Here is a 24,798-nt window from a genome sequence, read left to right as displayed (position 1 = left end):
CGTCTGCTAAATGGCATATTATTATTATTATTAAAAGGTTAACTCCTCCCTCTGTTTTTCATAAAGCAGCGGTTACCTTTTGACCATCAAGTGCCCCTATGCCTACAGAAAGCTCCTGGCCTGGGCACCAGACTGTTTCTGCATTCAGCAACGCTGCATTGTTGCAACGACAAGTTGACTAAAGCAGAAACAGATTGGCACACAGGTTAAGAAAGTTCCATCTGAAGTGTTAAGGGTCATTATTATCGGCGTGATTGATACCTTTGAATTGTTTAGTGAGATGCGAGAGTTGTTGATATACCTGTACATTCAATTTGAAGATATTGTAGATAATTTCTGGCCAGATTGATACTAATTCTGTCTTTGTCTCATCCCGTCTGGACTATTATAACACCCTGTTTGTTGGCGCCAAGTGTCCCGAACTGTGCTGCATGTGTCCTCACCTCCCCCTGTAAGCACATCACTCCAGTGCTGTTCAACCTCCACTGGCTTCCCATATGCTCACGCATTGACTTTAAAATCCTGGTTCACACCTACCAAGCTATCCACAACTCTGGACCCAAGTACCTCCTACCCCACACACACCCATCGCTCCTTCAGGTCCGTCTCCGTTCAGCAGCCCCACAGCAGACAAACAATTATGGGTGACAGGGTCTTTCAGTTGTGCAGCTCCTCGGCTGTGGAACGCACTTCCAGTCACTGTCAGGGCTACAGTGTCTCTGGCCTCGTTTAAGGCACAGCTTAACTGTGCTGTTCAGAATAGCTTTAAAATACCTATGTTAATTCTGTTCTCCTGTCCACCAGATCTGACAACACCTGTATATACTGTAGCTTATATATACTGTATATATTTTGCACCTTGGGTGTGAGAAAAGCGTTTTACAAATTAAACAAATTATTATTATTATTATTATGTTTCATCCATATCAATCTTGACATTGTCAATTCCCTGCTACGTCAGTGAAATAGCAACACAGCAATGTTAGGTAGTTGTTGAATTAAGTTTTTATTACATCTTACACAGTGTTTCTGGTGCCCAGCTTGGTGGGGCATGGCATTGTTTACAGTGCAAAAAAAGGTCCATGTAGCACATCAGAGACTGGCACCATCGTTATACACAGGGCAGGTCAGGGGTCACGGGGGTTAGGCTACACAGCTCCGAGATATGTGCTTGTCCATTCAGTAGTACCTCCACACAAAGCTAGCTTTCAGCAACTAACATGCACTGCAAAACGATATAGCTTAAAATTGTCTCATCACGGAACTGCTCTTCCGCTATTTCCTTATTTTTCGTTTCCATGCACCACATTACAGAAACATTTTAGTAACGTATTGCTTAGGCTACTGGAGGGATATAATTCTAATAGAATAAGTTATTGTTACTAGTAGTTGGACTACTTGGTGTAGAGCTATTAATTGACAATATGGTAAACATTGTTGTCATTGGTCAGTAGGGGACACACCCTCTCTTTCAGCCAATGAGAGGCTACAGTCTTGGATTATATATCATAGAGAGGACAAAGTACAGGGACTTTCAATGGTGGTATCAATCTCATTGTTACAAAAATCTGTACATTTACAAACAGTATAGAAACAACAGGTTTGAAAAGTATGTGCCACCCTATGTCTTTGATAATGTGCCCTAGCTATGCACACACTGTCGCTGGCAAATTGACAGATTTCTTGAAAGAAAAGCAAAAACTGAAACAAAAATACACCCTACATCCTTGGAGTTCCAAGCTACAGTATCTTTACACACGTCACGAGTGAGGGGAAGGGAGGCGGGTTGGAAGGGGATGGAGGGGGTGTGGTTAAGGGGAAAGGGGAATGGTTTATAAGGGGGCAGGGGCTGAAATGTCCTCAGCACAGAGCACAAGCGCTAGCTCCGTCCTGTACAGCTTGCCCCCGTCTGATAGCGCCATAATGGCCGTCTTATATGTGGGGATTTTGCTGACTTCCAGCACCTGTCGGAGACGAGAAACAGACGCAGACATCCAACTGTCATTTTCAACCCTTGACTTTTACAGATTTGACATTGACCCTACTTTTTCATTTCAAAATCCCCCGTGGCTTTGAGATGGTCGCTGGCCCAAAGCTTAGCTCATAAACATATCACAAAATATTTACACAAAAAAAAGTGGAGTAGGCGCTACATGCACATATGGCTTTAACATATTGACATCCAGAAAACTATTTTTAAAGTCAGTTGCTGTGCCTTCTTGTCAGAGAGAGAGAGAGAGAGAGAGAGAGAGAGAGAGAGAGAGAGAGAGAGAGAGAGAGAGAGAGAGAGAGAGAGAGAGAGAGAGAGAGAGAGAGAGAGAGAGAGAGAGAGAGAGAGAGAGAGAGAGAGAGAGAGAGAGAGAGAGAGAGAGAGAGAGAGAGAGAGAGAGAGAGAGAGAGAGAGAGAGAGATATTGGATATCTGTCCAGTTCTAAGCATGCTCTTATGAGTTTGTTTGAAGAAGTATTGTGATTGTCCTCAGGCCAATCAAATCACCACTGGCAACAAACGAGTGCCTCTGTGATATTTGAAGTGTCAAGATGAATGAAGAAAAATAAGATTTGTTTGGACTGTTCAGGCCTAGATTCAATCAGATCAAGTGTTAACCAGCAATAGCTGCCACCCGCATAGCTGGTGTTTTGGCGGTGTCTGAGGTGTAACTGCATTAGAGCTACAGTATCAAATCTGTGAGCGGCTGTCGTGTGGTCATTGTCACAAAGCCACACCCGTCCCACTCGCGTTAGAAGTACAGAACGAGAAAGTGTAGGCTATACAGAAATAATGACGCTCAAATTGAAAATCATTCTACTACATAATAAGGATTTATATCAGCCTAATGGAGGTGTATATTAATGCACACATTCCAGTGTTTGAACTTGTAACAAGGCTGCATGGGTTTATTACTAATGCGACTCGGCGCATCCAATGGCAATGTCCGCGATAGGTATAACTCCGGGAGCCGCTTGCTGATTTGACAGCTCCAACACAGTTACACCTCAGACATCGCCTAAATAAAAACAATGAAACTGCTATGCAGTTCTCGATTATCGTGGGTTAAGGCTTAGTCTCCGTTCTTCTCCATCAATTAATCGGAATGGAAACCCACCTTCTTGTTCTTCTCACACAAGTCTTTGAGGAGGGCATCCAGCTCATTCTCATCCATGTAGCCATTCTCATCCTGAGAGAGAGAGAGAGAGAGAGAGAGAGAGAGAGAGAGAGAGAGAGAGAGAGAGAGAGAGAGAGAGAGAGAGAGAGAGAGAGAGAGAGAGAGAGAGAGAGAGAGAGAGAGAGAGAGAGAGAGAGAGAGAGAGAGAGAGAGAGAGAGAGAGAGAGAGAGAGAGACAGAGACAGAGAGACAGAGACAGAGAGACAGAGAGACAGAGACAGAGAGACAGAGACAGAGAGACAGAGACAGAGAGACAGAGAGACACAGAGACACAGAGACAGAGAGACAGAGAGACACAGAGACACAGAGACAGAGAGACAGAGAGAGAGAGAGAAAGGGAGAAAGACAGAGAGACACACAGGAAACACAATGTCACACCATTTAGCCCGCCTTTGGGTTTGGTTTGGTATGCAGTGTCAACATGATGCCACACTACATCTCACAAGCCTGATCGCAGTAAACAAACAAAACAATAGGCCTAATGAACAGATGTGTATATTTGAACAACCTGTTCATGGGCCCTTCTGATATTTGCTCATATTTTCTATTCATGAATTTGAACTGTTTGTTTTTGGTCATCTATGTACTGGCTTATATTATAACCACATCGCTGATACTATTGAGCGTGCCGTCTTTAGCCAACTCTCTTGCTATCTCTCTCAGAATGACCTTCTTGATCCAAACCAGTCAGGTTTCAAGACTGGTCATTCAACTGAGACTGCTCTTCTCTGTGTCACGGAGGCTCTCCGCACTGCTAAAGCTAACTCTCTCTCCTCTGCTCTTGTCCTTCTAGACCTGTCTGCTGCCTTTGATACTGTGAACCATCAGATCCTCCTCTCCACCCTCTCCGAGCTGGGCATCTCCGGCGCGGCTCACTCTTGGATTGCGTCCTACCTGACAGGTCGCTCCTACCAAGTGGCGTGGCGTGGCGAGAAGCTGTCTCCGCACCACGTGCTCTCACCACTGGTATCTCCCAGGGCTCAGTTCTAGGCCCTCTCCTATTCTCGCTATACACCAAGTCACTTGGCTCTGTCATATCCTCACATGGCCTCTCCTATCATTGCTACGCAGACGACACACAACTAATCTTCTCCTTTCCCCCTTCTGATAACCAGGTGGCGAATCGCATCTCTGCATGTCTGGCAGACATATCAGTATGGATGACGGATCACCACCTCAAGCTGAACCTTGGCAAGACGGAACCCCTACAACTCATCCAGAATGCCGCAGCCCGTCTGGTGTTCAACCTTCCCAAGTTCTCTCACGTCACCCCGCTCCTCCGCACACTCCACTGGCTTCCAGTTGAAGCTCGCATCTGCTACAAGACCATGGTGCTTGCCTACGGAGCTGTGAGGGGAACGGCACCTCCGTACCTTCAGGCTCTGATCAGTCCCTACACCCAAACGAGGGCATTGCGTTCATCCACCTCTGGCCTGCTGGCTCCCCTACCTCTGCGGAAGCACAGTTCCCGCTCAGCCCAGTCAAAACTGTTCGCTGCTCTGGCACCCCAATGGTGGAACAAGCTCCCTCACAACGCCAGGACAGCGGAATCACTCACCACCTTCTGGAGACACTTGAAACCCCCCCTTTTTAAGGAATACCTGGGATAGGATAAAGTAATCCTATCCCCCCTTACCCCACTCCGCCCCAAAAAAAAAAAAAAAAAAACATTGTAAAGTGGTTATCCCACTGGCTATAAGGTGAATGCATCAATTTGTAAGTCGCTCTGGATAAGAGCGTCTGCTAAATGACGTAAATGTAAATGTAATACCTTTACAAGGATATCCCTATCCACTTTAGGGGAGTTCTGTGTGTGACCAACTCCATTCAGGGCAATAGACATTCTGTACCATAAAGTCTAGCAATCAATCCTCTGTGTTGGCAACAAGAGTGCCATCATCAGTAACCATGTGGAACAGTAGGTCTTGGCACTTCTGGCATTCTAAATCTTTAAACCAGGTTCTATGGTCGAAGACTAAAACAAATGGAAAAGCATGATCAGCCAGCCAGCCACTCAGATGAATTGTCCTGTAATGCTCTACTGGCAAACTAATGAATGTGTTGTCATTTGCTGCCTCAATTACCTGCCTGGATGTCACATATCAGCCAGGCCCAGCACTCCTCCCTCCCGCCTCCCTGCCTACCTGCCTCCCTGCCTACCTGCCTCCTTGTCTGTCTGCCTGCCTGCCTGCCTGCCTGCCTGCCTGCCTGTCTGTCTGTCTGTCTGTCTGTCTGTCTGTCTGTCTGTCTGTCTGTCTGTCTGCCCACCTCCCTGTCTGTTTGCCTGTCAGCCTCCCTGTCTGCCCGCCTTCCTGCCTTCCTGCGCAACATGAACCTGCCAGTCAATATGGATCACAGGCGCTGCCACCGGAGAGAAGGAATGGGCCGACCTGCTCCATAGACAGTCATACATTATAGGGGGAGAGAGACCAGAGGAAAGAGAGGGAGGGGGTCGGGCAAATGGGGATGGGGGAAGAGAGAGAGCGAGAGAGCGAGAGAAAGAGAGAGAGAGTGATGGGGACAGGGGGTGGCCAGGCACTGTATCCATTGTGCATACAAATAAGGGCAATAGGAAGAGAAATGGGTAGATAGACAGGGAGAGAACGAGAGCAAGAAAGAGAAGGAGAGATAGATAAAGAGGATAAGAGAGAAAGATTGAGGGAGTGCATCCCTGGAGAGTAGAAATTGCATAGCCTAGCACTTTCTGAAGCACTTTCTGTCTTCATTCATACTGTGTCTTAAGATGCATTGAAACATTCAAAAAGCCATAACAGAGAGTGATTCGTATTTTTTTGAGAGGGTGTATTAATGACAATGTATTATTGGAACGTACCTGATCGTATAACTCAAAGATCTTGTTGAACTCTCTTCTCACCATCTTCACATTCTGTGACAGAAAGATAGGAGAGAGAGGAGGAGGAAAAGAGAAAGAGGGGGACAGAGGAGACAATTGAGTGAAGGTCAATCTGATTTTCACATTCCCTCTCGGATTTACTCTGGGAATAACCACCAACCTGAAACTTGAGTAGAAAGTTCTCCTCATCCGGTAGCAGCCTGTTAAAAAAAAACACATTGGAAGAATTGTGTTCAGGTCATATACAGCACGATGTGTAGACAGATATATCATTCATATCACACAGGACAAAACTCCATAAGCAGACCTCGCCATTTCTGCCAAACACAACTTCCCATCATGGTTTGAGTCGAATATTTTGAGCTGGAAGAGAAAAATGAACAAATTAAACCTCCACAAAACAGAAAATGAAGGACTATACTGTATGGAGCTATTTGTTGTAGCCATTTAGCTACACTGTTCTCAGCTGCATAAGTATAAACCAGATTCTTACTGTGGTATGTGTATACTCATCTAGCTTCTTTTCGTCATATGGTTTCTTAGCCTTCTGAAGCAGATCTTTCAAAAAGTTCTGGAAATGAAGCAAAAGCAGAAAGATCAGTTTGACAACAACGCCTGCTATAGCAGACACATTTTAAATGCAATACTGTCCGGGAGGTACAGTCAGGTCCAAAAATATTGGCACCCTTGATAAAGATGAGCAAAAAATACTGTATAAAATAATACAAATACTGAGCTACAGTGCCTTCAGAACGTATTCATACCCCTTGACTTATTCCACATTTTGTTGTGTTACAGCCTGAATTCAAAATTGATTAAATGGAAAAAAATGTTTCTCACCCATCTAAACACAATACCCCATAATGACAAAGTGAAAACATGTTTTTAGAAAGTTTAGCAAATTTATTGAAAATGAAATACACAAATATCTCATTTACATACAGTACCAGTCAAAGGTTTGGACACACCTACTCATTCAAGAGATTATCTTTATTTTTACATTGTAGAATAATAGTGACGACATCAAAACTATGAAATAACACATATGGAATCATGTAGTAAGAAAAAAAGGGTTAAACAAGTCAAAATACATTTTATATTTGAGATTTTTCAAATAGCCACCCTTTGCCTTGATGACAGCTTTGCACACTCTTGGCATTCTCTCAACCAGATTCACCTGGAATGCTTTTCCAACAGTTTTGAAGGAGTTCCCACATATGCTGTGCACTTGTTGGCTGCTTTTCCTTCACTCAAAGACACGGCGGTTTGAACCAAAAATCTCAAATTTGAACTCCAGACCAAAGGACAAATTTCCACCGGTCTAATGTCCATTGCTCGTGTTTCTTGGCCCAAGCAGGTCTCTTCTTCTTACTGGTGTCCTTTAGTAGTGGTTTCTTTGCAGCAATTCGGCCATGAAGGCCTGATTCACACAGTCCCCTCTGAACAGTTGATGTTGAGATGTGTCTGTTACTTGAACTCTGTGAAGCATTTATTTGGACTGCAATTTCTGAGGCTGGTAACTCTAATGAACTTATCCTCTGCAGCAGAGGTAACTCTGGGTCTTCCATTCCTGTGGCGGTCCTCATGAGAGCCAGTTTCATCATAGCGCTTGATGGTTTTTGCGACTGCACTTGAAGAAACTTTCAAAGTTCTTGAAATGTTCTGTATTGACTGACCTTCATGTCTTAAAGTAATGATGGACTGTCGTTACTCTTTGCTTATTTGAGCTGTTCTTGCCATAATATGGACTTGGTCTTTTCCCAAATAGGGCTATCTTCTGTATACCCCGCCTACCTTGTTACAACACAACTGACTGGCTCAATCGCATTAAGAAGGAAATAAATTCCCCAAATTAACTTTTAAGAAGGCACACCTGTTAATTGAAATGCATTCCAGGTGACTACCTCATGAAGCTGGTTGAGAGAATGCCAAGAGTGTGCAAAGCTGTCATCAAGGCAAAGGGTGGCTATTTGAAGAATCTCAAATATAAAATATATTTTGATTTGTTTAACACTTTTTTGGTTACTACATTATTCCATATGTGTTATTTCATTTTTTTACAATAAAGAAAAACCCTTGAATAAGTAGGTGTGTCCAAACTTTGGACTGGTAGTGTAAGTATTCACAACCCTTTGCTATGACACTCCAAATTGAGCTCAGGTGCATCCAATTTCCTTTGATCATCCTTGAGATGTCGCTACAACTTCATTGGAGTCCACCTGTGGCCAATTCAATTGTTTGGACATGATTTAGAAAGAACCACACCTGTCTATTAAAGGTCGCACAGTTGACAGTGCATGTCAGAGCAGAAACTATACCATGAAGTCCAAGGAACTGTCCGTAGAGCTCTGAGATAGAATTGTGATGAGGCATATATCTGGGGAAGGGTATAAAACAATTTCTAAAGTGTTGAAAGTTTCCAAGAGCACAGTCACAGCCATCGTTGGGAAATTGAAAGAATATGGAACTACCCAGACTCTGCCTCGAGCCGGCCGTCCGACCAAACTGAGCAACCGGGCAAGAAGGATCTTAGTCAGGAAGGTGACCAAGAACCCAATGGCCACTCTGACAGAACTACAGAGTTCTTTGGCTGAGATGGGAGAACCTGCCATAAAGACAACAGTCGCTACAGCACTTCACCAATCTGGGCTTTATGGTAGAGTGGCCAGATGGAAGCCATTCCTGAGAAAAATACACATGATAGCACGCTTGGAGTTTGCCAAAAGCCACGTGAAAGACTCTGAGATCATTGAATCCCATTGAAAATCTGTGTAAAGACTTGAAGATTGCTGTTCGCCACCACTCCCCAAAATCTGCAAGGAAGAATTTGAGAAAATCCCAAAATCCAGATGTGCAAAGCTGATACAGACATACCCAAGACGACTCAAAGCTGTAATCACCGCCAAAGGTGCTTCTACAAAGTATTGACTCAGGGGTGTGAATACTTATGTAAATTAGATATTTCTGTATTTCATTGTCAATAAATTAGCTAACATTTCTAAAAACATGTTTTCACTTTGTCATTATGGGGTGTTGTGTGTAGATGGGTGAGAGAAAAAAATCTATGTAATCAATTTTGAATTCAGGCTGTAACACAACAAAATGTGGAAAAGTCAAGGGGTATGAATACTTTCTGAAGGCACTGTATATTATATGCTCAACAAAAACTGAAATTATATTTTATACTAATACAGTTGCTCAGAGAAAGATTTTGTTTAACAAGTAATCATTTTTTTTCACAAGAAGATAGGGGTCAAATTTATTGGCACCCCTGTTTTCAATACCTCACTTTGTGAGGATAATGGCACTGAATCTTTTTCAAAAATGTTTTATGGGATTGGAGAACACATTGGAAGGCATCTTAGACCATTTCTTCATACAGATCCATGATAGTCTTCATCTGTGCTTATGGACCTCTTCAATTCAAACCACAGGTTGTGAACAGGGTTCAAGTCCGGCGACTGAAAAATTTAGATTTTTGTGGTCAACTAACTATTTCTTTGTGGATTTTGATGTGTGCTTGGGGTTATTGTCTTGCTGGAAGATCCACTTGTGGCCAAGTTTCAGCCTCCTAGCAGAGAAAACCAGGTTTTTGGCTAAAATGTCCTGGTACTGGGTAAAGTTCATGATGACATTGACCTTAATAAGGGACCCAGGACCAGTGGAAGCAAAATAGCCCCATAACATCAAAGATCCACCTGCATATTTTACAGTAGGTATGGGATATTTTCTGCATATTCATCTTTTTTTCGACACCGAACCCACCACTGGTGTGCGTGGCCAAAGAGGTATATTTTCATGTCATCAAACAAATGTTAACACCTGGAGTTTGCAATTATTTTTTGTTCCAGGTAGAACTCTTTTGGGTTCCATATAGAACCAAAAGGGTTCTACCTGGAACCAAAAAATGGTTCTTCAAAGGGTTATCCTATGGGGACAGCCAAATAATTATTTTAGGTTCTAGATAGTGTATAGCTCAATATTTGTATTATTTTATACAGTATTTTATACAGTATTTTTTTTCTCATCTTTATCAATGATGCCAATCATTTTGGACCTGACTGTATGACACTGAGTACAACTAAATATTTTAATGGTTTTCATGTACACTGAAAAAAACTAACTAACTATGATACACCTTCCAAACTACCTCTTAAGTCTTGCAGTAAAGTGCTTGGCTGTTGACAGTGTCATCGTTATCAAACCACTGATGGGCAAAGCTAACTCTGTAACGTCTTTTAACTATTAATTGAGGTTATTGAGGTTTGAAAGAGGGTTGTGGTGTGCATGTGTGTGGAGGGGGGTGGATGTATGGGTCTTGGTGTCTATGTGTACCTGATGTATTGTTCCAGATAATGAAAATACATTATAATACATGTGTGTATTGGCATGCATACTAATGTGAAGACATGAATCAGTTCATAAAGAGTTTGAGCACGACTCGGTGTGAAAGATACTCTAGGTTGTCTGATCTCTGACCCCACATTAACCTCTGACCCATAGGCCCTCAAGCATACGTCTGGAATTCTGATCCCCCTTTCTTATCACTCTGAGTGCACATCAATCCAACTTAATCATTCCACGACTTCCTTGACACTACTCTAGGGAAGGTTATAGCCAACGTATATGAATGAAACTTTGGTATAGGGGTTAAGAAAGATAAAAATCCCCCGTGATTCCTACAAAATGCTCAATTACCAAAATTATTTACAATAAAAAAGTGATTTCAAGTTACAGTCCAGATGAGCCTTGACCTCCAGAGGCTCCTTTTGAGCCTATATCCCCTTAATGAAATAGAGAGGACAGTGAGACAGTTCATCAAGACACAAATTGGGAGGCACTACACACACCGGCAGGAATTGCTCACCTTCAGCTCATCTGCTTCAATGTAGCCACTATGGTCTGCATCATAACATCGCCAAGCCTGGAATGAGACAATGAGTGAAAGAGGGGTTTGTATCATCAATGAGGAGAGAATAGTTAAATCAGTTAAAAACTATATTTATGTAATTTATGAGCCACTTGAAAACATTTTTAAAAGATCATCTTGGTTAATAGAAAAATACCTGCATAAATTCCGCACAGGACTTCAACTGTTGCCGGAAAAATAACAAGAAGTTCTCCTCTGTGGGCAATATTTGTACTAGCTGTGACACAGAGAAAATAGGAAAAGATATAAGAGATCACACTGTATTGTCCTGAAACATGGTTACATTGGTTGAACATCCCATTTATTTTTAACAGTTGATCAGTGGCAAAGAATGGCACCCTGTGACAGTTTAGTCACCACCCACTGGGCACAGACGTCATTTCAACGTCTAGTTTTGATTTACATTTGGTTGAGTTGTCAACTAACGTGAATTCAACGTGAAATCAACAAAACATTTCACTATGTCATTGGATTTAGGTTAAAGTTGGGTGGAAAAAATACAAAATTCCCTTACATTGATTACTTTTTGCAAATCCAATCAGTTTTCCACGTTGATTCAACGTCATCATATACATTTTTTGTTGTTGAAATAACGTGAAAACAATATTGATTCTACCAGTTTTTGCCAATGAGCAAACCCAGCTGGCTGCTGAGAATGCATTGTAAATCCGGTTTGAGACCCGTCCTAAACTTTCAGAGTACTCCGACTAGACTAGCCATCAGACAGCTGCAATTTAACCAATCCGGAGGCATTGAAACACCCCATGCCTAAAATGTGTTTTCAAACAGGACTCCTGTTCATCCATCATCCTGCTGGGGAATCTAATCTAAACGGCAATCTCGTATTCCAAACACACTAGATGTTATTTCCACTTTCAAATTATGTGTATACCTCTATTTATTTGTGTGTAATCATTGTGTGTGTGTGTGTGTGTGTGTGTGTGTGTGTGTGTGTGTGTGTGTGTGTGTGTGTGTGTGTGTGTGTGTGTGTGTGCGTGCGTGCGCGCGGTTGGGTGGGTGTGTTTGTGTACAGCTGAATGACCCTGTCTGGACCCTGTCTTTCAGCTAAAGCTTCAGAGTATCCATCTATAGCAGAGATATGAATACCCTTGACCCTGCATGGCTAAAGTGACTGTCTTTTAAAATGATATTTTAACACCTTTCATAGAGGGAGAAGCCCCCTCTAAACCTGTCAGTGTTTTAAGACCCGGTGTCCCTGAAAGTCCAAAATTCTAGGTGGGCCTTAACCTACTGTGTGTGTATACTGCATCATGAGTTTATGTAGACTCTCACCTCAACAATTCCAATTTTGGCATCCGTATTTTTCTCATATTCCTGTACAAAAGCCTTCATTTGGTCTGTAAGCTCCTATGAGAGAGAGAAATGTACAGTGTAAATTAATTGCAGTAGCTTTTGCCTTGGAGAATTCCATTCAAATCTCAACATATAAACATATAATTAGTTAACAACGAAACTAAATAGGGATTCACACATCCTTATAACAAGTAATTATGTTTTATGCAGGGAAGCTTTTAGTTGTTTGAAATACAAGCACTGATAACATGAGAGGGCTCAGTAATCTGCTCAATTATCCAGAAAGGCTGTTTAGTAGGCACCTGGTGTGGTTAAAGACCGTGTATACCTTGTGTCCTCACAAACACCATTTAACATGCCAAGCAGACGGCCATGTTATCCAATCTGAATTAGATTAGGAGCGAGTGCTGTAATCTTCACCCATCAGAGCACAATTCTAATAGAGTTTTGGCACAGGTCAGTCCATGTCGCTGCACACATACAGATGGCCGCGCGATGCGTTGATTATGCATGTACGGAGGGGCCCAACCAGCTCTCAAAGTTTCACGTCAGAATTAGACCTTGATCCATGTTTGTCAAATGGAAAATTTCGAAGTTGTTCCAAAAGTAAAGTTTCAAAGTGTTTAAGGTTAAGTTTAGGCATTAACTCTGAATGTTTAAGGTTAGGGCTAAGTTCAGGCATTTACTCAAATTTCTTAAGGGTAGGCATTAACTCTGAATGGTTAAAGTAAGGGTTAAGGTTTGGGATAGGCTTAAAACAACAATATCAAAAACGACTTTCTATCGCTGGATTAAAACTTTCAACCTTTCCAATCAGATGCCTATGCCCATCTGCCATTCCTCGTTCACAACGCCCTAGCAAAACCGAAACCTACTTGAAGGTAACAGCTCTCACTGTTGCCCCTAGAGGCCGGTTCCACGTCATCTTCCGACGTCCTCAGACATGGATGGACGTCGAATACTGACTTGTATCACAGTTGACCTGGCTGCACAGCCAGCCAGCCAGTGATGTAATGCCTGGGGGGGATAGAGATCTCCACTGACACGTTCAGTGTAATTGAATGGAGTTGACGAGGCACTGATATTGTCAGGTACTTTCATAGAAGAACATGAAGTGCCTCAAGAGAAAGCAAAAATAAGTTATAATAGAAGATGCAGCCGTTTTTTATGTCAATATCAAATCATTTATGGGTAACAATTTAGTAGCTTACTGTGATTGTTTTCCATTAAAATGGTCAAAAAGAAACAAAAATAGCTTCTTAGCAATTTCCACAGTATTATTTCAACCTCATGGTGTGGAAACAGTGCATTCAGAAAGTATTCAGACCCCTTGACTTTTTCCACATTTTGTTACATTACAGCCTTATTCAAAAATGTATTAAATAAAACAAAAATCATCACCAATCTACACATAATACCCCATAATGACAAAGCAAAAACAGGTTTTTAGAAATGTTGGCAAATTTAGCAAAAATAAAAAACAGAAATACCTTATTTACATAAGTATCCCTTTGCTATGAGACTCGAAATTGAGCTCAGGTGCATCCTGTTTCCATTGATGATCCTTGAGCTGTTTCTACAAGTTGATTGGAGTCCACCTGTGGTAAATTCAATTGATTTGACATGATTTGGAAAGGCACACACCTGTCTATATAAGGTCCCACAGTTGAAAGTGAATGTCAGAGCATAAACCAAGCCATGAGGTTGAAGGAATTGTCCGTAGAGCTCCGAGACAGGATTTTGTCGATCTGGGGAAGGGTACCCAAACATTTCTGCAGAATTTAAGGTCCCCAAGAACACAGTGGCCTCCATCATTCTTAAATGGTAGAAGTTTGGAACCACCAAGACTCTTCCTAGAACTGTCTGCAAGGCCAAACTGAGCAATCGAGGGAGAAGGGCCTTGGTCAGGGAGGTGACCTAGAACTCGATGGTCACTCTGACAGAGCTCTAGAGTTCCTCTGTGGAGATGGGAGAACCTTCCAGAAGGACAACCATCTCTGCAGCACTCCACCAATCAGGCCTTTATGGTAGAGTGGCCAGACGGAAACCACTTCTCAGTAAAAGGCACATGACAGCCCGCTTGGAGTTTGCCAAAAGGCACCTAAAGGGCTCTCAGACCATGAGAAACAAGATTCTCTGGCCTGATGAAACCAAGCTTGAACGCTTTGGTCAAGCGTCACATCTGGAAGAAACCTGGCACCATAGCTACGGTGAAGCATGGTGGTGGCAGCATCATGCTGTGGGGATGTTTTTCAGTGGCAGGGACTGGGAGACTAGTAAGGATTGAGGGAAAGATAAACGGAGCAAAGTACTGAGAGATCCTTGATGAAAACCTGCTCCTGAGCGCTCAGGACCTCAGACTGGGGCAAAGGTTCACCTTCCAACAGGACAACAACCCTAAGCACACATACAAGACAACGCAGGAGTGGCTTCGGGACAAGTCTCTGAAGGTCCTTGAGTGGCCCAGCCAGAACCCGGACTTGAACACAATCGAACATCTCTGGAGAGACCTGAAAATAGCTGCGCAGCGATGCTCCCCATCCAACCTGACAGAGCTTGAGAGGATCTGCAGAGAAGAATGGGAGAAACTCCCCAAATACAGGTGTGCCAAGTTGTAGCGTCATACCCAAGAAGACTTGAGGCTGTAATCGCTGCCAAAGGTGCTTATAAATTTGCAAAAATTTCTAAAAAGTTGTTTTTGCTTCGTCATTATGGGGTATTGTGTGTAGATTGATGAGGGTAAAAATCAATTGAATCAATTTTAGAATAAGGCTGTAACGTAACAAAATGTGGAAAATGTCAAGGGGTCTGAATACTTTATGAATGCACTGTATATATAAAACAGGAAAATCACATTTTTGACTACACACTGGGCTTTAAAGGCAGCCATTTGAGGTTGTCTATGTTGGGACTGGGAAGTGTTACATGTGACAATGTGATACTGTAGATACTGTATGATGTGTAGCACTGCTAAATGGCCTTGAGGTAAGCCTGTTGAAGTGGACTTTATTGCATGCATAGTTAATTGCGTTCTTGTGTGGGTTACTTGTGTAAGGTATAAATTAGGCTTTATGCTGCAAATTGAGCATTGCTGTAAAATATGGACATGGCCTTTACTATGATCTGTCACTCCCATTGTGTCGATGGTAAAAGTAAATGAGTTGTAAGATACAGTGGGGGAAAAAAGTATTTAGTCAGCCACCAATTGTGCAAGTTCTCCCACTTAAAAAGATGAGAGAGGCCTGTAATTTTCATCATAGGTACACGTCAACTATGACAGACAAATTGAGAACATTTTTTCCAGAAAATCACATTGTAGGATTTTTTATGTATTTATTTGCAAATTATGGTGGAAAATAAGTATTTGGTCAATAACAAAAGTTTCTCAATACTTTGTTATATACCCTTTGTTGGCAATGGCACAGGTCAAACTTTTTCTGTAAGTCTTCACAAGGTTTTCACACACTGTTGCTGGTATTTTGGCCCATTCCTCCATGCAGATCTCCTCTAGAGCAGTGATGTTTTGGGGCTGTCGCTGGGCAACACAGACTTTCAACTCCCTCCAAAGATTTTCAATGTGGTTGAGATCTGGAGACTGGCTAGTCCACTCCAGGACCCTGAAATGCTTCTTACGAAGCCACTCCTTCGTTGCCCGGGCGGTATGTTTGGGATCATTGTCATGCTGAAAGACCCAGCCACGTTTCATCTTCAATGCCCTTGCTGATGGAAGGAGGTTTTCACTCAAAATCTCACGATACATGGCCCCATTCATTCTTTCCTTTACACGGATCAGTCGTCCTGGTCCCTTTGAAAAAAAAAGCCCCAAAGCATGATGTTTCCACCCCCATGCTTCACAGTAGGTATGGTGTTCTTTGGATGCAACTCAGCATTCTTTGTCCTCCAAACACGACGAGTTGAGTTTTTACCAAAAATTTCTATTTTGGTTTCATCTGACCATATGACATTCTCCCAATCCTCTTCTGGATCATCCAAATGCACTCTAGCAAACTTCAGACGGGCCTGGACATGTACTGGCTTAAGCAGGGGGACACGTCTGGCACTGCAGGATTTGAGTCCCTGGCGGCGTAGTGTGTTACTGATGGTAGGCTTTGTTACTTTGGTCCCAGCTCTCTGCAGGTCATTCACTAGGTCCCCCCGTGTGGTTCTGGGATTTTTGCTCACCGTTCTTGTGATCATTTTGACCCCACGGGGTGAGATCTTGCGTGGAGCCCCAGATCAAGGGAGATTATCAGTGGTCTTGTATGTCTTCCATTTCCTAATAATTGCTCCCACAGTTGATTTCTTCAAACCAAGCTGCTTACCTATTGCAGATTCAGTCTTCCCAGCCTGGTGCAGGTCTACAATTTTGTTTCTGGTGTCCTTTGACAGCTCTTTGGTCTTGGCAATAGTGGAGTTTGGAGTGTGACTGTTTGAGGTTGTGGACAGGTGTCTTTTATACTGATAACAAGTTCAAACAGGTGCCATTAATACAGGTAACGAGTGGAGGACAGAGGAGCCTCTTAAATAAGAAGTTACAGGTCTGTGAGAGCCAGAAATTTTGCTTGTTTGTAGGTGACCAAATACTTATTTTCCACCATAATTTGCAAATAAATTCATAAAAAATCCTACAATGTGATTTTCTGGAAAAAAAATGCTCAATTTGTCTGTCATAGTTGACGTGTACCTATGATGAAAATTACAGGCCTCTCTCATCTTTTTAAGTGGGAGAACTTGCACAATTGGTGGCTGACTAAATACTTTTTTTCCCCACTGTAGATGTTAAAAAAACAACTAGATTAAATATAAATTGATATCCAAGGACAAAATATCAATATTAGTGTATTTTATGCCTCAATCACACCTACATCATCATTGCACAAAATGGTACGCAGCATCATTTGGATATGTGTTCAACAAAAGTTCAACATTCACCTTCTGCTACCATTTCTGTCAAGCTGTCTACGCATACAGTTTGACGCATACGTTCAATAAATCCAACGTATGCGCCACACAGAACGCACTGCATCTGCCTCTGCAACGCAATTCAAGGCAAACACAGCGTTCCATTGGAAATGAATGTACTTCTGGTGTACCAAAATGCAATGATGCTATCGGTGTGATCGAGGCCTTAGTACTATATGTTTTTATGAGAACATCAGAAGTACAGTGAGGGAAAAAAGTATTTGATCCCCTGCTGATTTTGTACGTTTGTCCAATGACAAAGACATGATCAGTCTATAATTTTAATGGTATGTTTATTTGAACAGTGAGAGACAGAATAACAACAAAAAAATCCAGAAAAACGCATGTCAAAAATGTTATAAATTGATTTGCATTTTAATGAGGGAAATAAGTATTTGACCCCTCTGCAAAACATGACTTAGTACTTGGTGGCAAAACCCTTGTTGGCAATCACAGAGGTCAGACATTTCTTGTAGTTGGCCACCAGGTTTGCACACATCTCAGGAGTGATTTTATCCCACTCCTCTTTGCAGATCTTCTCCAAGTCATTAAGGTTTCGAGGCTGATGTTTGGCAACTCGAACCTTCAGCTCCCTCCACAGATTTTCTATGGTATTAAGGTCTGGAGACTGGCTAGGCCACTCCAGGACCTTAATGTGCTTCTTCTTGAGACACTCCTTTGTTGCCTTGGCCGTGTGTTTTGGGTCATTGTCATGCTGGAATACCCATCCACGACCCATTTTCAATGCCCTGGCTGAGGGAAGGAGGTTCTCACCTTTGATGCAGTGAAGTTCTCCTGTCCCCTTAGCAGAAAAACACCCCCAAAGCATAATGTTTCCACCTCCATGTTTGACGGTGGGGATGGTGTTCTTGGGGTCATAGGCAGCATTCCTCCTCCTCCAAACACGGCGAGTTGAGTTGATGACAAAGAGCTCGATTTTGGTCTCATCTGACCACAACACTTTCACCCAGTTCTCCTCTGAATCATTCAGATGTTCATTGGCAAACTTCAGACGGGCCTGTATATGTGCTTTCTTGAGCAGGGGGACCTTGCGGGCGCTGCAGGATTTCAGTCCTTCACGGCGTAGTGTGTTACCAATTGTTTTCTTGGTGACTATGGTCCCAGCTGCCTTGAGATCATTGACAAGATCCTCCCGTGTAGTTCTGGGCTGATTCCTCACCGTTCTCATGATCATTGCAACTCCACGAGGTGAGATCTTGCATGGAGCCCCAGGCCGAGGGAGATTGACAGTTATTTTGTGTTTCTTCCATTTGCGAATAATCGCACCAACTGTTGTCACCTTCTCACCAAACTGCTTGGCGATGGTCTTGTAGCCCATTCCAGCCTTGTGTAGGTCTACAGTCTTGTTCCTGACATCCTTGGAGAGCTCTTTGGTCTTGGCCATGGTGGAGAGTTTGGAATCTGATTGATTGATTGCTTCTGTGGACAGGTGTCTTTTATACAGGTAACAAACTGAGATTAGGAGCACTCCCTTTAAGAGTCACTGTTCAAATAAACCTACCATTAAAATTATAGACTGATCATTTCTTTGTCAGTGGGCAAACGTACAAAATCAGCAGGGGATCAAATACTTTTTTCCCTCACTGTACCTCAGTAATGACTAATGTCTGTTTTATAGAGCCTTTCTCTAATAGGAATATACAGTGCATTCTGAAAGTTTTCAGACCCCTTGACTTCTTCCATATTTTGTTTACATTGCAGCCTTATTCTAAAATGGATTAAATTGTTTTTTCCCCCTCATCAATCTACACACAATACCTCACAATGACAAAGCAAAAACAGGTTTTTAGAGATGTTTGCAAAATTATTACAAATAAAAAACGTAAAATATACATTTACATAAGTATTCAGACCCTTAACTCAGTACTTTGTTGAAGGACCTTTGGCAGCGATTACAGCCTCGAATCTTCTTGGGTATGACGCTACAAGCTTGGCACACCTGTTTTTGGGGAGTTTTCTCTCATTCTTCTCTGCAGGCCTTTGGGGAGCATCGCTGCAAGTTATTTTCAGGTCTCTCCAGAGATGTTCGATCGGGTTCAAGTCTGGGCTCTGGCTGGGCCACTCAAGGACATTCAGAGTCTTGCCCCGAAGCCACTCCTGCATTGTCTTAGCTGTGTGCTTAGGGTTGTTGTCCTGTTGGAAGGTGAACCTTCATCCCAGTCTGAGGTCCTGAGCGCTCTGGAGCAGGTTTTCATCAAGGATATCTCTGTACTTTGCTCCGTTCATCTTTCCCTCGATCCTGACTAGTCTTCCAGTCCCTGCCGCTGAAAAACATCCACACAGCATGATGCTGCCACCACCATGCTTCACCGTAGAGATGGTGCCAGGTTTCCTCCAGATGTGACGCTTGGCATTCAGGCCAAAGAGTTAAATCTTGGTTTCATCAGACCAGAAAATCTTGTTTCTCATGGTCTGATAGTCCTTTAGGTGCCTTTTGGCAAACTCCAAGCGGGATGTCATGTGCTTTTTACTGAGAAGTGTCTTCCGTCTTGCCACTCTACCATAAAGGCCTGATTGGTGGAGTGCTGCAGAGATGGTTGTCCTTCTGGAAGGCTCTCCCATGATCTCCACAGAGGAACTCTGGAGCTCTGTCAGAGTGACCATCGGGTTCTTGGTCACCTCCCTGACCAAGGCCCTTCTCCCTCAAATGCTCAGTTTGGCCGGGCAGCCAGCTCTAGGAAGAGTCTTGGTGGTTCCAAACTTCTTCCATTTAAGAATGATGGAGGCCATTGTGCTCTTGGGAACCTTCAATGCTCCAGAATGTTTTTGGTACCCTTCCCCAGATCTGTGCCTCGACACAATCCTGTCTCGGAGCTCTACGGACAATTCCTTCGACCTCATGGCTTGTTTTTTGCTCTGACATGCACTGTCAACTGTGCAAGTTATATAGACAGGTGTGTTCCTTTCCAAATCATGTCAAATCAATTGAATTTACCACAGGTGGAATCCAATCAAGTTGTAGAAAAATCTCATGGATGATCAATTGAAACAGGATGCACCTGAGCTCAATTTCGGGTCTCATAGCAAAGGGTCTGAATACTTATGTAAATAAGGTATTTCTGTTTTTTAGTTTTAATACATTTACAAAAATGTCTAAAATCCTGTTTTCGCTTTGTCATTATGTGGTATTGTGTGTAGATTGATGAGGATAAAAAAAAGGCTGTAACGTAACAAAATGTGAAAAAGTCAAGGGGTCTGAATACTTTTTGAATGCACTGTTAACACAGTAGGACTCAAATTAGGTAGATTATTACATTAGCATTTAATCTCCAAAACAATCAATAAAAGCAATGCATTGCTTCAAGAACAATGTGAACCATATCCTGAGATGATGTCCAAAAAAAATAAAAAAAATCTGTAAATCCCAGTGTCACACCACCAAATATGTTCCAAATATATGACCATTATCATTTCATAATTTTCCTTTCAGAGAAACTGGCCCAAGAGGATACATCTAGGGAAGAAGACCACCTTGCACACTCACTGGAGAACAAAGTGTACACGTAGAAAGTAGGCAATACGTTGCAACATGTAGAAAGTAGGCAATATTCTAACATAGGTCTTGATTATGTTGTATGAAAGGAAGATGCATCTCTCTGCATAAGGTGGTGTCAGATATGCTAAAAACTCCAGTCCTACTTCAAATTGCACTCCAATGGTGTTTTCTCACTGACCATTAAATGGACACTTAAATTGATGGTAAATGCCGCGATTTTCCATAATCAACTCCTCAACATGCTCTCTCCCTATAGTGTAAATCAAAAGGTGTTTTTCAGTGTCTGGCAAACCTTGAGCAATTACTCCGGTTTAAAAATCTGGGATTGAGTGCCAAATGGCTTGTTTTACAGAGGCTTGGCTAATTGCTTGTACACAGAATGGGAAATAAGTGTTTAACCTTTCCAAAATGCAAAGTAGGAAAGTGCAATGCTGTTTGACACTGAGGAATGGGTGACTCAATCCAATTCAGACCCCAAAACGCTGAGTTGAGACACAAATAAACATACCAGTGTCAAATATCAAGGTCAGAATGGAAAACAGAATTTCCTAAAACTGCTCTTTCCCATTGGGGCGGACAGTTGAGCAAGATGGAAACGTGGGAAATACATCCATCAACCCATCAATCTGACGCAACAGGAATATGGGGTTGTTCCATAAGTCGTTTAGGCATGGAAAGACATATGGAACATTGGTAGACCAGACATGTACTTGACACCTCATAACTAGTCATACTGTATCAATCAATGTCAATTGACCCTTCGCTAAGCCCCGCCCCAGAATTCTGAGCAACTAATCGCAGCGCTCAAGTACTACACCTCGGAGAAGCTCAAGTCTGCTAAATGACTAAAATGTAAAATGTTTGAAACACATGAAGGCCAGTGAGGGCAAACCTGAGTTTTCTTTTAAAATACATGTTTTAAATGGCAAAATACTGGAATAGTGCACCAGGGGTACTTGCTGTGATTGCAGAGCCTGTTGATGGAGTATTTTTAGAATCCAAAATTATACTTTTGTTACATTGTTTGTTAGTTCATCTGGTTAGCTATTTCTCAGGCTCATTGACCACCAAACGTTGCTAATGCTAGCTAGCTTGCCATTAAATATAACTTGTTTTCTCAAAATGTATGTTAGCTAGCTAAGTTAGCCATGTTATTAATACAACTCCAATCTGCTGTCGACATCAGGATACAATTTGAGAGCACTAGTTTGCTCCAAAAGAGGTTAGTACGCTTTGACTGCATGCTGACAGTGAATTCACCTAAAGCATTTAAAAACTAAGTACAGTTCAGTTTGAGAAGACAATTAGTTGTCAGGCCTACTGCCAATACATTGATCATTATGCATAACTTCTCATTCAAAATTCTAGTTTTAAAGTTGAAAAAGTTTAAAATAATTAAGTTTACTTACAAGTCCTGCCTGTTTTCGAGCTTGCTGAAGTTCTTTTATAAAACTCTGCAACTCCTTCCCTTCAATATATCCATTACCTGCAAGAAGTAAGCACCAAATCAATCAAATAAATGTGTAAAGTAGCCTACATTAAGTGTAAGAACATTATGCACAGGATCAAATCCATCATTTGCCGTTTCATGACAGCTGTATGACTGAATCATACTTTGAAAAAATGCACAACTTCCATTTTTAGTGCCTAAACCTATCCCAATATTATAAGAATATTTTCCAGTAATTTATAGTTTTGTAAATATTGATAATTTCGCAATAGCCTAATGGTTAGACAAAAGGGTAGTTAATGGTTTTAAATAGATTATTTGTCAATCCAATTGTCAATGGATAAAGTTGAGAGAACAAATGTCCCGAAAAGATCAGTCTTGACAGCCAAATCGACTTTTTAATTTAATATAGGCTACTACATATTTTCGAAAAGCGCAAATGGTCCATGCAGGTCTTTGGCGCAAAACTTCCCCAAAATCGTTTTACTTCAGTGCCATCCCCATTAATAATCCACAATTTTAAGGAATAAATTACCATCGTTATCATAATGGTGAAAAATATCCAGGAACTGTGATGCGGAGATCTCCACTCCTTGCAGGTAAGCGTTTGCCATGTCACCGGTTAGGTTTGGGGACGGTAGCGCGTACCAGATAGCTGCACTGGCGGAGGATCTGCTATGAATGGGACGCTTTGATCAGTCGGTGCCCGGTATTTAAGGGAGCACTATCACGCTAATCTTTCACTGTCGCCCCTCCTTCCCCGACGTTGGGAAACTAGCCAAACGCCCAAGTCGCCTCCTCTCTTCCCGCCGCAGGTATGGCGCGAGCTCAGCAGCACGTTGACGCGCGCCTGGGGGCACCGGGATGTGAGATGCATTTAAATGAGCACCCGCTTTTCGTGCTTTTCATTTCACCCTCCAGATAAACGCGCTATCCGAAAAAAGGGTAAAAGTTGCTCTCTTCTTTATTCTGGCATTTAAGGGCCATTCAAGCGCTCTCTATGAAATAAAACCCATAAATGGATAAAAAAGAGTTATGCAAAGTTACATTATCTTCCAAATAAAAAAGAAAGGACAGAAAGGATGTTCTCAAATGCTAATTGCTGGATTGGACCCTCCATGGTAGTTGGGCTGACTCAACTCCCTGTCTAACTATGGAGATTTAGGATTCTGTTTCTTACTTTTACAGTTAATTTAGATTTTCTCTTACACCATTGGCTGTTGTACAGGGTGGTGCCACTCATTAGAGAAGACTGGTGACTGCTGCCTCATAATGTGTGTTTACAGGGAAATGGGACACACATAGTCCACACAATCAATAACAATTCCGTGCATATGGTGGCTTTGGGAGATGGGGAAATGGAATAGAATAAAGTGAAGATATTACCTTCAATAACCGTTACTGTGAGTGACAAGAGAAAGACTGAACTTCAATATGGATGGCAGTGGTCAATGAATGCTATGGAGAGTCAATGTACCCCTGCGTATAATGCAGCACAGGTCTATGACTTGTATGGCTTCATACAGCACTGTATCACAAGGTTACTTCTATATGAATGTATTCTGAAGAGGGTTAGGTCTCTTTTTCAGGTTGTCCATAGCTTGAATGGGATTGTACACTATAGTGCCATGCCTTCAGAAGGTATTAATATCCCTTGACTTATTCCACATTTTGTTTTGTTAAAGCCTTAATTCAAAATTGATACAAATATATTTTTCTCACCCTTCTACACAAAATACCCCATAACAAAGTGAAAATATGTTTTTTGGAATTGCTGCAAATGTATTGAAAATGAAATACATAAATATCTAATTTACATAAGTATTCACACCCCTGAGTCAATACTTTGTAGAAGCACCTTTGGCAGCGATTACAGCTGTGAGTCTCTTAGAGCTTTCCACACCTGGATTGTGCATCATCTGCCCATGATTCTTTTCAAAATTCTTCAAGCTCTGTCAAATTGGTTGTTGATCATTGCTAGACAATAATTTTCAGGTCTTGCCATAGATTTTCAAGTAGATTTAAGTCAAAACTGTAACTCGGCCACTCAAGAACATTCACTGTCTTATTGGTATCAACTCCAATGTAGATTTGGCCTTGTGTTTTAGATTATTGTCCTGTTGAAAGGTGAATTCATCTCCCTGTCTGGTGGAAAGCAAACTGAACCAGGGTTTCCTCTAGGATTTTGCCTGTGGTTAGCTCCATTCCGTTAATTTTTATGCTGAAAAACCCCAGTTGTTAACGATTAAAAGCATACCCATAACATGATGCAGCCACCACTATGCTTGAAAATATGGAGAGTGGTGCTCAGTAATGTGTTGTATTGGATTTGCCCCGAACATAAAACTTTGTATTCAGGACAAAAAGTAAATTGCTTTGCCACAGTTTTTGCAGTATTATTTTAGTGCCTGGTTGCAAACAGGATGCATGTTTTGGAATAATTTTATTCTGTACAGGCTTCCTTCTTTTCTTTCTGTCAGTTAGGTTAGTTTTGTGGAGTAACTACAATGTTTTTGATCCAGCCTCAGTTTTTTCCTATCAAAGCAATCTGTAATTGTTTTAAAGTCACCATTGGCCTCATGGTGAAATCCCTGAGCGGTTTCCT

General features: G+C 42.0%; 1 protein-coding gene across 1 annotated transcript; it reads right to left on the bottom strand.

The window, feature by feature from the left end:
- Positions 1-998: 998 nt before the first annotated feature.
- Positions 999-23,048, bottom strand: LOC121570655 (calbindin-like). The gene is made up of 11 exons (XM_041882129.2): positions 22,729-23,048; positions 22,153-22,229; positions 12,244-12,318; positions 11,087-11,167; positions 10,888-10,944; positions 6,514-6,591; positions 6,328-6,383; positions 6,181-6,220; positions 6,000-6,053; positions 3,107-3,178; positions 999-1,964 (listed from the first exon to the last, which is right to left on the bottom strand). The coding sequence occupies exons 1-11, from the start codon at positions 22,805-22,807 to the stop codon at positions 1,833-1,835; spliced, it is 801 nt and encodes a 266-aa protein (XP_041738063.2). The 5' UTR covers positions 22,808-23,048; the 3' UTR covers positions 999-1,832.
- Positions 23,049-24,798: the final 1,750 nt, after the last annotated feature.

This window comes from Coregonus clupeaformis, unplaced genomic scaffold (genome assembly GCF_020615455.1).
Source record: "Coregonus clupeaformis isolate EN_2021a unplaced genomic scaffold, ASM2061545v1 scaf0322, whole genome shotgun sequence".
NCBI classification, from domain to species: domain Eukaryota; kingdom Metazoa; phylum Chordata; class Actinopteri; order Salmoniformes; family Salmonidae; genus Coregonus; species Coregonus clupeaformis.
The sequence above is the reverse complement of the archived record's forward strand: the minus strand, read 5'-3'. Positions and strand labels throughout refer to the sequence as shown.

What these genes read in the sequence shown, in the direction of transcription:
- LOC121570655 (XM_041882129.2), bottom strand. Translation starts at nt 22,807, where the DNA reads ATGGCAAACGCTTACCTGCAAGGAGTGGAGATCTCCGCATCACAGTTC. An exon ending in TCACCATTATGATAACGATG is followed by an intron (nt 22,230 to 22,728) that starts GTAATTTATTCC and finishes TACTTCTTGCAG; the next exon opens with GTAATGGATATATTGAAGGG. An exon ending in ATGAGTATACACATACCACA is followed by an intron (nt 6,384 to 6,513) that starts GTAAGAATCTGG and finishes TTTCTCTTCCAG; the next exon opens with CTCAAAATATTCGACTCAAA.